Source organism: Octopus bimaculoides, chromosome 7, assembly GCF_046866305.1.
Source record: "Octopus bimaculoides isolate indiv1 chromosome 7, ASM4686630v1, whole genome shotgun sequence".
Taxonomy (NCBI): domain Eukaryota; kingdom Metazoa; phylum Mollusca; class Cephalopoda; order Octopoda; family Octopodidae; genus Octopus; species Octopus bimaculoides.
The window spans coordinates 69,823,036-69,835,930 of NC_142934.1; the positions used below are offsets into that span (position 1 = coordinate 69,823,036).

The following is a 12,895-nucleotide window of genomic DNA, read 5'->3' on the forward strand; positions in this document are numbered from 1 at the left end:
TTCACACAACCTGTAGAAATAGTAGCCAATTCTATTGGATTATCCTTCATGATGAAGGATATATTGTATAATGTAGTTCTAGATATAAATCGTGACAATTTTGCCAGTGCTAGAAGTTGTCGACCATAAGTCTGTTCGTTCATGACTGAACAGCAAAAGTAACCGACAATATTTCCAAGACACTTTGATTTGCTATCACCTCGCTAATACTACTGTGCTCTATTGCAGGTTTTCTTAAGCAATTTGTTTTCTCACTTCCGGATGGCAACTAAACACTACTTCAGGGTCATCAAAAAAGTCTTTATGGGAATTCGGTGAACAATACCTTCGTTGATTACAGATTTCCATAAGAGTAGCTCACTGCATCTCTGATATGCTTATGTATCTAGGCACGTGAAGGGCAGCTACCGCCACGTAATCTCACTATAGGTTCGAAGCCGAGACATTTTGGTTGTAAAGTGAAGCGAAATACTTAACCACGCAGCCATACCAGCACCCATAATTACATTAATTTATCAATCTACCGCCTTACTAGAATTCTATCCAACCCTCTTACATCATAAGCTTCTCCCTCTCTCTAGCACACTTTATCCACTGTAGTTCTACTTTCACTTTCCTTAAACATTTTCCATCTATTTCTGCATACATAGACACTTTCTTTAACAACACTATCTCAGCCAGCCTCACTCACTCCATCTCTCTTGTTCGATCTATCTACTTCTCCATACACACTTATATATAAGCACATATAAAACGCATATACAGACTACATCTATATCTGTCTGTTTCTCATTCACACTCATCAAGTCTACTCTCTAAGCGTATCAGCTGAACCAAAATATTTCTCTCGGCTGTCGAGGCCCCGTGGTTCGGTTTTGATGTGTGAGACAGAAGAAGCAAAGAGGAAATGGTAGGTTGGTGTGTGGTGTGACGAAGAGATGGAAGGTTATCAAAGAAATTCTTTATGAACAGTAAGAAAGATAAAAGAAGAGATGAGAAATCAAACAGAAGAGGAAAAAATATATATAGCGGTATACATACATGCATACACACACACACACACATATACATACATATGCGTGTATGTATACAGTCAGATTTTTGTATATAAATTTACATATATATACAGACCTGAGCATACAAGTACACGTAGGTAATACTATAGATCAAATATATATATATATACCTCGTGTATATATGCAGACATAAAGATATATGTACACGTATACACTATATGTATGTACAAGTGTGCACGTGCGCTATTGAATATATATATGCATATGCACATAAATGGTGTGTGTATATGTATTTATATATATTTATATATACACACACACATATATTTATGCATATGTATATGAATATACGTATATATATATATATATATATATATATATATATATATATATATATATATATATATATATATATGTATGTATGTATTTATGTTTGTGTGTGTGTATGCGTGTATGTTTGTAAATACACCTGTAATCTCAAATAACTGCAATATATGCAAGTCAACTTAAATATGCCTGTTTTTTGATGTGTTTGCAAATATCTCAATGTAAGAATGAAATACCACATACATACACACACACTCACAGACACATACATGTATATGCGAGTGTGTATACGCATAATCAATATGCATATACATTTTCTTTCCCACGCACATATATATATGTATATGCGTTTGTGTATACTCTATACACAAACACACACACACACACACATGTATGTATGCATGTATGTATGTATGTAGGTTGTTAGGTATGTATGTAAAGGTATATATACACCTATATGTTTATATCTAGATATAGAAATTCTATGAATATATATATATATATATATATATATATATATATATATAATACATATACGCCTATACAGGCATACATGTATATATGCACAGACACAAAGATACATATACATACTTTCGTAAATGCATCCACACCCACATTGAAATACAGTATGGGTATCTCGTTTAGTGTGGTACCATCTAAAATACAAATTTGCATACGTAACCAAAACACGCACACTTTATTTGCATAAGCCGCTGTGTATTCATATATGTATACATATACAAATCTAAAACTTTTCTATTGTGCTCGTCGAATATGTGTGCGTATGCGTGTGTGAATTTGCTGATAACTACATAATACAAATGCACAGACAATATATATATGTGTGTGTTTGTGTATGTGTAATGCATATGTCTGTGCGTGTATTTATGTGTATGTATATGCGAATGCACACACACACAAACACACATGCATACATGCATACATGCATACATCCATACATTTACACATGTTCACATTAGTACTTTTGCCTCTTTCCCCAGCCTGTAACACCTCATGTTTCCTGCAAGTATGTGCAGAGAAAACAAATTTCAAAGCAGTAACCAACAGACTAACCAGTTGCCGACAGATAAGCTTTCTCCTAGGCCATTATTATTAATATGGCGGTTGCTTTCAACGTGGTATCGGCTGCTACACACGTTCGCAAAGTTACTATGGCAACTGCAGCCATTTTGCACGAACACCTATCGTCTGCGCCAACACGGATGTAGATAATATTGAATAGGTGGTGTATAGTAAGAGAAATGAAGTGAAAGGGTGCATGATGTCTGTGCATGTGTATGAGAGGGAGAAATAGGCAGTGTACTGTGTCTATATGTGTGAAAATACGACCTGAAGAAGGCGAAGCATGGGAAATAAGGAAGAAAGAGAGAGAAAAGAAGAGGAAGATGTTGTAGTGATGTTGCCAAGCTTATGTATTTATCAGGGATAAATTTAGTTTGAGAAATTTTTAGACTATTGAATTATTATTGCTGTTGTTTTCTTTCTTTTACTTTTGCTGTATTTGCTTTCTTCAATTCAACCAAGTCATTTTCTCTTTCGGCATCTTTCTTTTTGTCTATTTTTCATTTTCATTAGATCTTTTTAATTTTTTTATTTGTTTTCTGCAATTTTTCCTCATCTTTTCTTTACGTTCATTTTTTAATTTTTTTTATTTTTACAAGAATTTTTTATTTCTCTAATTTTTGAGTCGTCTTTCTGTATCTCTTCCTTTCATTATTTCTCTCTCCTCTACCACCAGCACCACCACCGCATGCCTTCTTACATTCTGTCGATGTGGCTATTTTGATTTTCATGTTACCATCGTATTCTCTTCTCTCACTTCCTATTTTGTTTCCACTCGGTAGTTCCTATAGCCATTGTTGTTATTATTGTATTTGTTGTTGCTGTTCCTATGTTGTTGATTATGTCTATTTTTTCCCTTTCTTTTGTGTTTGTTGATGGCGTCTCCTTTTTATTACATTGTCAGATAGGAGGTGCAGTGCTGTTGCTGTTGTTGTAGATGTTGATTAACTCTGTGACAATCACGTTCCAGCATAATTCTGATGAAAGACGCTCCAGTTGTGACTCTCCAGTCTCACACATATATATTCAGAGGCATGCTTCCCAGAAAGGGAAAATCTCCCACACAATCAATTATGAACCTTCGTTCTCACACCCCGCAAATTAATGTTAACAGCTGTTACCAAAAATTTAGAAGCCGATATATTGTGGACGTATGTCACTCAACAATGGTCCCACAACTTTGAGAAACCCAGGTGGAGTAATGGTAATGCACTTCACTTGGCATCAACTAGGCATTTGACCATGATTAGCTTGTGTAACTCTTGGCTAAATTATAAGCTTATTGACACCATCCATCTCTCATCTCTTGGGCCGGAAAATTAGAGAAAGATTGTACCATTATAATATACACTAATGGAGTAATTTTTCTTTCTCTCCTACTTCTCTCTCTCTCGCTCTCTCTCTTTCTTTCTCTAATGATCAAGTGAGACCTACGGAAGAATATTTCCTTTACATACAGTACCGTTCAACAGCAACTTATACAGGCGTTCTATTAACCAAAATAAGGTCGAGTGTCAACGAAAAGGTACAAGCTATAAGTTTTTGCTGAACGTAATTTTCGTTCGGATCATCCTTTTGTTTTATACTTATTGTTATAGAGTCTCCCCTTGATCGATATAAAGCCCCATCTGTTTGTGTGCTGTGTCTCGACCTTTGATATTGTCATCAATGTTTGGCTCTTGTGTCCAATAAAAGAAATCATCATCATCATCATCATCATCATCGTCGTCGTCGTCGTCGTCGTCGTCATCATCATCATCATCATCATCATCATCATCATCATCATCATCATTATTATTATTATTATTATTATTATTATTAGAAATCGATAGTATTTTTCGGGAGGGTCGATTTCTTCTGAAAAGAATAGCAGAAATATTAGATTTACTCAGACTTTATATAAAGAGTCCACTATAAGATGTGCAATTTCTTTAGAGACGGCGGAGATGTGAGCCGAAGGTTATGGTAAAGCCGGTACCTTGCTGTAAGATGAGATATGACCAGCAATGAAGACATTAAACAAGCCAATCAAAGCCGTTATCTTTAGAAACTGTGCTCACCGTTCAGTGAGCTTGCTCTAGTACGCAACAAAATACCGACGATGGGCATGAATTGATGACATTCTAATGGGTAGTATATGTATTTACTCAGTTATTTCTTCTCTATGTGGTTGACAATGAAGGCGCGTGACTTAGTGGTTAGGGTGTTCGACTCACGATCGCAAGATCATGAGTTCAATTCCTAGCGGCGCGTTGTGTCTTTGAGCAAGACACTTTATTTTACATTTCTCCAATCCATTCAGCTGTCAAAAACGAGTAGTACCTGTATTTCCAAGGGCCAGCTTTGTCACACTGTGTCACACTGAATCTCCCTGAGAACTACGTTAAAACTATATTTATCTGTTGAGAGCTCAACTACATGCACGTTAATTTCACGTGCAGGCTGATCCGTTGATCGGATTAACTGGGCCCTTTGTCGTTGTAACTGACGGAGTGCCAGTTAATATGATGAATATATTTTGTTGCTTAGCACCAGGACCTAGTTAGTATACGACCAAAGGTTTTCTTGCTCTTTCCATCATGATCCATCCACTTCAGCCAGTTAGAATGCCTAGGATCGCATAATAAAGCAGTACTTATTTTCTGTGATCTACGGGAGATATATGACTGTTATTTCAAGTAGGGTCGAAAAACAGCGCTCAGTTTCCTAATTCTGCTTGTATCGTTCGTTTTGCTACAAGAAATGCTGGTATATAAGCATGTCCATCACTGAAACATGAGGAAATAGTGAGTGTGATATTGCTTCTTTGCATATGTGCCAATAAACATATCTATGAGTCAATCAATCTATCTATCTGATTATCCAGATATGAATAACTACATATGTATACATACATACATATACAGGGTGTCCACAAAGTCTGGGTACATGGAGTAAATAAAATTATAATATAAACAATTAAATATAAGAAATAATAATTTTTTAAAGTATGTGTTAATAATCCCCATTTGGGTACATGGAGTAAATAAAATCATAACATAAACAATTAAATAACAATTTCTTAAAGTATGTGTTAATCCCAATGTACCCAGACTTTGTGGACACCCTGTATATATATATATATATATATATATATATATATATATATAGAGAGAGAGAGAGAGAGAGAGAGAGATAAATAGATAGATAGATAGATAGATAGATAGATAGATAGATAGATAGATAGATAGATAGATAGATAGATACATTTCTTTTATTAGCCATACAGGGCTCAACGAAGATGGGACAAATACAATGTAGACCTCTTCTTTTTGGGAGGGGGAAGGAAGGAAAAAAAAGGGGTGGTGTCGATCAAAAGGGATCGTAGGAAGGGATCGAAAAAAAAAAAAAAAAAAAAGGAAAGGCCGATCAATAGGGATCGTGTATCACACAGTAATGTTCTCGTGTAAAAAGAGGGGAGGACAGTTTAGGTTTAGCCGTGGAGGGAAAAGCCTACGGAAAAGACCACGGTAACCTTGGTCAATATTCTCATTGAAGAAACTATAACAGTAAGTGACTCTCTTTTGCCTTTTTTTTTTTTTTTTTTCTTGTTCATAGGGTTATGCTCAAGATGGCTCCGTCGTTCACACGTGCCACCCTTGCTACATAGATAGATAGATAGATAGATAGATAGATAGATAGATAGATAGATAGATAGATAGATGGGAGGGAGAGAGGTGGAGGGAGAAGGGAGGGAGAAAGAGAAATGTGTATAGGTGCCAGTTCCATAATCTAATATAAAATAACAAAACGATTGGCCACATGCTATCATTGGCTTCCATTGTAGCACCGTCGTTTAGGTTCTGATAATCTACACACCCGAAGATACACACGAAATTCAAAGGGAATCAAAGAAGATGGGAGAAGCAGGCAAAAAAAATAAAGAAGAAAAAAAAAAGAAAGAGAGGAAAGGGAAAAAAAAAGAATATACATGTATAAAATGCATAAATAAATCAATGAAAAAAAAATAGAGTGAATAAGCATTGTCCACAGGATTTAATGTGTCGCTCTGTATAACTTGGCTAGCTTTTGTTAATTCTGCTGCGCTTTGCAAATAATATACAGTCTCCTGTAACATCTGAACTGGTCACTTGGAACAGCTTTATCGATCGGTCATTTTTACAATGAATCAATATTGAACTACGTGTTGTCAACCCTTTAAAAACGGTGGATATTGTTTAATACACTTTGACATAACAATGTGGAGTGGAGTGAACCGCTGTAATACAGGATTAGCTTTGATCTGTTGCTTGCTGCTGCTGTTAATGTTTTTTTTTTCTTTTTCTATTGTTGTTATTTCATTTCTCTTCTCTTTTCTTCATTTATTTTTATTATTATTATTATTATTATTATTATTATTATTATTATTATTATTATTATTATTATTATTATTATTATTATTACCATCATCATCATCATTCAGAATTTTCGAGGTCGGTCAGTTTGGCAAGTTCGTGAGTTCGCTGGACAGAGGTAAGATCGTATATGAAACGTGTCGATTCTGAACATGCATTAAATAAATAACTGAATAGACGATGAATGTCTGAATGAATGAATGAATGAATGAATGAATGAATGAATGGATAAACGAACTCTCCCAGTGTAACAAGAAACAATACAATTATGATCGGTGCAACATGCGTTGGGTAATGTAAGATGAAAACTTGTATTCTGATTAGTGTTGCATGAATTTTGCATATGGAAGCATTATGTATTATACATACGCATTTCACACACACATAGACAGAAACACTCAAGCACACACACACACGCACACACTCACGCGAGCACATGCATACGCAAACACACGCATCTTAAGCCAAACACAAGTTTGCGTGTGTGTGTATGTATGTGTATATATATATATATATATATATATATATATATATATATATATATATATATATATATATATATATATATATACACATATACACTTATCAAAATACGGTAGAAGTTACAGAGGGACTCAAGAGCCGAGAATTTCGTGCGTTGGCACTTATCAAGCTGGTTTCAAATCAATGAGATTGTATATACTGTAATGCCTCGATATACGAGTTAATTCGTTCCCTTAGAAAGCTCGTAAAGCGAAAACTAGTAAACAGGAAATATAACTCGTAAAATCTCGTAAACCCGTGGTCTCGTAAAGCTAGTCCCCGTAAAGTGAGGTATTACTGTACCAGTTTGATAAGTGCCAACGAAACTCAGGTCCTTTCTGTCACTGTGATTTCTGCCAAATTATTAGTAATATGCATATTTTTGTTTGTTGGCACTCCGTCGCTTACCACGTCGAGGGTTCCAGTTGATCCGATCAACGGAACAGCCTGCTCGTGAAATTAACGTTCAAGTGGCTGAGCACTCCACAGACACGTGTACCCTTAACGTAGTTCCCGGGGATATTCAGCGTGACACAGTGTGACAAGGCTGACCCTTTAAATTACAGGTACAACAGAAACAGGAAGTAAGAGTGAGAGAAAAGCAGGGTTCGCCACCATCCCCTGCCGGAGCCGCGTGGAGCTTGAGGTGTTTTCGCTCAATAATCACTCACAACGCCCGGTCTGGGAATCGAAACCGCGATCCTATAACCGCGAGTCCGCTGCCCTAACCGCTGGACTATTGCGCCTCCACACACACACACATACATACATACATACATACATACATACATACATACATACAAACATACATACATACATACGTACATACATGCATACTTACCTACGTACATCTTATGTTACTATAGACACATCCATTCATGAACCGCCTCTGAATATAAATGTCTTTGTGCGTACATGAAGTCCCTACATGTCAAATAGCCTTTTTCAGATTAGAACTCTACATCTAGCCAAGTAGATGGTGAATCGATTCCTATGACCGTCTGACAATTGCTAGCTTAAGCAACCGAGCTATAAATACTTATTACAGTAAGAGAGATTCGCTTTGAGCTGAATTCCGTTTTGATCGCGGAGAAAATACCATTCGAAGGACTGGTGTCCTATCCCTGGTACGATTACTTTCTTATCTGCTATAGTCTCTTTAAATTGGAAATAAACATTAGCTGAGTAAACTGAGTAAACATTAACTGAGTGCGGTTTGTTACTGAAAGTATAAATTGTAGGTTTTCAACGTAGACGCACGACCATAGACTTTAGGGATTGATCGAATGTATCCAACGCCAGTTTTTTATCGTTGGTACTAAGTTTATTAACCATGGAAAGATGGAAGGGAAAGTTCATGTCGGTGATATTTGATGTTAGATTATCAATCAAAGCTATTAAAGGCAGAAAGGCATGTAAACCATCATTCAACAGATTCTGCCCATCATCGTTGTTAGAAAGGTTATTATAAAGCCTTCTTTCATAGAGAGAAAAAAAAAAAACGTTTGGAGGAATGGGAGTAGGTGGAGAAACAGCAGTGGCAGCAGGAATATCTACTCCAGTATTCAACAATATTTTCTTATCGATCACTGAAATAGCCTTTCTATTGTAGGCACAAGTCCTGGAATTTTATTGTAGGGAATAAGTTGATGACATCGACCACAATGCTCGACTTGTTATTATTTTATTGACTACGAAAGGTTGAAAGGCAAAGTTGACTTCGGTGATATTAGAACTCAGAATGTAAAGACGAACAAAATGCCTCCAAGCAATAAACACTTGAAAGGTATTTCGCCTGCTGCTCTATTGTCGTCTGCAATCCATCATCTTAAGAAAACACATAATAATCTTTTCTACTATAGGCACAAGGCTTGAGGCTTTGTAGGCCTACCTCGCTGGTACTTATTTCATCGACTCCTAAGTGGATGAAAGAAAAAGTTGACCTCGGCAGAATTTGAACTCAAAGCTTAAAAACGGACATCTTGTCGTTAAGCATTTTGTCCGGAACGCTCACAATTCAGTCAGCTCACTGCCTTGAGAAAGTATATAAGAATAATAATATAATAATCTGTATTAACTGTTACATTGATGATTTTCATCTTTCTAGGTTGATCAAAATAAACCAGGAGGAATACAATGTTGATTCATCCAATTTATATTCTCCATCCACCTCCGAAAGTCTGTCTTTTACATATTTTTTCCTAACCTTATCACGTAAATATACGAGCGTCTGTCTTGCTACACATACGTTAAGTTACATAACAGGCATTATGCACTGCTCATGGACATAAACAATGTATAAACTCTTTCTCTCACACACAAACGCATACATACAGATATCTGCAGTTGCGTGATTTCTGCACGAACAAACGTACACATTCAAACACCCACATGTACAGAGAGATACCACCACATACATATACAAAGATGTGAATTGTTTATTTGAAAATATTCCTGATTGCGCGTGTGTGTGAGAGAGCGTATGTGTGTGTGTTTGCGCGCGCATGGTCGAAATCACGGTGTAATTTTTTCTGTAGTCAATATTCTCTCTCTCTCTCTCTCTCTTTCTCTCACTCTCTTTATTACTCAATCACTTATTCACACACTCAATCGCACACACACTCATTCACCTACTCACTCACTCACTCTTCGTTTCTTTCTCTTATGTGTACGCATGTGTGTGTACTAAGAGAAACAAACAGAGATAGAAAGACAGACAGAGACACAGAGACAGACAGAGACACAGAGACAGACAGACAGACAAGCAGACAGAGACAGAGTTACTGTTGTTATACAGTCCTTAGTCGGCACCGATCGAGTACCTCTATATTCAAATGCATTCACTCCATGAGCATTTCGTCTTATTTGATATTTAGACTATATTTTGCAATGTATCAAATCTGAGACGTTTGTGTGCAGTTTTTTCTTTTCTCTTCTCTTTTCCTTTTTTTTTTTTTTTTTGTCTGTCACTTTTTTAAGCACGTTTAGTAACAGTGTAGAGATGCCATAGATAGATAGATAAATGGATTGCTGGCTGGCTGGCTGGATGGATGGATGGACGGACGGACGGTCGGACAGTGAGAGGGTGTCGTTTTCTATGTTAGTGATTATTGTATGCACAATATCGTTCATATCTATAAAATCGTTGGTTGGAGTGTTTAGAGTGCCAGGAGGTATTTAGAAGTCCGTTTCGTAGCCACGTTGTTTCATGTTCTTTTTGAACGACCCCCCCCCCCCGAGCGAGTATTTTCTAGTGCAGCCACCCTGAAAACAACGGTGTTCTTGCTTATGTTGTGTTCTTTTGTACTGTGTTACTTATGTGCTAATTAAGCAAAAATCAATAAAATACATAACAGACTGAGATTGCTTTCAAGGCAATATGACCGACAAAGTCACTGAAAGCGGTGCTCCAGCACCTGAATCTAGTAGAGTGGATCAAGAATTATAAACTTAAAAATATATAGATTATAAGAGAGAGAGAGAGAGAGAGAGGGGGGAGGGGGAAGAAGGGAGAGTCAGAGTGAGTGAGTGAGTGAGTGAGTGAGTCAGCGGAACATTGAAAACAAAATTGAAAAAAGGTGGTCATTATAAAGGGAGAAGAAACAGGAACAGAGACACACTTAAAGAGTAAAGAGAGAAAAAAAATGAAAGTTGATAAATTAAAACCAGACAGACAGAAAAGACAGAGAGTAGGAGGTAGGTTGAGCGCGGCAATAACAATAGTAACTTACCGGCAACGGTTCTAGCCCCATTCTCATTCTTTTAGCATTGTTGCTCTCATTTTCACAAGCCGTTGCTAGGATACCTTCAGCGGCTGCAGACGTCAGATGTGGTGGAGTCGGGCGAAGCTGTCGAAGAATTAAAAAAAAAACAAAATAAATAAAGTAAATTCACCCATCAATTCATAAAGTTGCAGTGTTATAACTGGCACTGAGTAAATGTGCATGTCGTATCATATGTAAATTATAAGACGTACGGTGGCACATCGTAAACAACAACACTGGATTTTGACTGATGTAAATATAAATGTAAATAAAGCCACCGACACACACACACACACACACACACACACACACACACACACACACACACACACACACACACACACACACACATATATATATATATATATATATATATATATATATATATATATATATATATATATACATGTTTATGAACACACACACATACACACGTTTCTATATACAAAGAAAAACAACAAGGCAAAACGCACTCGATAGAGAGAATGGATTTTATGAATACTTATAAGTTTATACATTTGTTACTCGGAGTAACCCGCACGTACATATGGAAGATCAGTCGGACAAAATATGGGAGATGAAGCTGTCTCTGTCATGCACAAAGTAGGTTGACGCAAGTTAGTATACCAAGTCTCAAGACGCATCATCTAGTTGAATTTGTAGAAGGCTGTAAACATTGCTGATTGGAAAGCGACAACTTGTAGGGTTGTGGCCCAATCTTAAGCTATAGTCTTCAAAAGGTAACTACACTACTACCTGTTAAACCTGATAACTTTGTAACTGAAACTATTAACCTTCGACGTTCAGACGTCTGGAAGATGCTCAGGACAAATCTCTTCCAGTGTCAGAAGTTATGCATAATCTCTGATCTCTAGTTAAGTGATCTCCTTTGCAGCTTAAAGTATCTGGAACGTTTCGGTTAGATAGAGTCTGCAGTTTCGTGATCAACTGAAGCATAAAGTAGATTTACTGACATTACTTTACGCTATTGAAGTTGCTTGATCAAGAAGTGTCCAGAGGAATTGAAAAACGGGACGAGAAGTTGTCCTTGTCTCTTGACCTAAATGCATTGAGATAATAGAATACACACTAATTCAAAGTGTTCACTGTTATTCCAGTGTAATTTTTTTTTCTACAAGACACCTTGAGTGGGCAGATGAATGGAATTTGATAGTTACAGGCTGCATGTTGTGTGATTGTGTGTATATATACATACATACATACAGACAGACACACACACACATACATTTATATGTATATATATACATACACACACATATGTATATACATACATACATGTATATATATATATATATATATATATATATATATATATATATATATATATATATATATATATATATATATATACATATATATACATACATATATATATATATATATATATATATATATATATATATATATATATATATATGTACATACATATATAATTAGTGTGCATTTAAACACATAAGAAGTACCCTGACAGGACACTTAACATGCTAGAAGGACCAGTCAAAATTCAAAGTAAGTCGACATTTTTATTTGCTGCCGACAAAAACTGCACTTGCGCAGTGAATTTGAAAAATTGTAATGTATAAAGATGAGACATGGGCTATTTTGCCTCATTATAATATGTTAATCTTTGCAAAGATAATCTGGAACTCGACTGCGGAAAGAAAACTCCGAATGACCTGTCCTTTTCTTTGTATCGTCTATCTGGATGTTTTGCGGTCCCTTTTTTATATCACCTAACTGTCTGGACGTTTTGTTTTCTTGTCCCATT

General features: G+C 36.2%; 1 protein-coding gene across 1 annotated transcript in view; it reads right to left on the reverse strand.

The window, feature by feature from the left end:
• LOC106874518 (nucleolar protein 4) overlaps positions 1–12,895 on the reverse strand; it is a 1,458,602-nt gene that overhangs the window by 92,312 nt on the left and 1,353,395 nt on the right. The window contains 1 exon segment of the mRNA XM_089355480.1: positions 11,074–11,190. Within this exon segment, the coding sequence (XP_089211606.1) occupies positions 11,074–11,190 (117 nt within the window).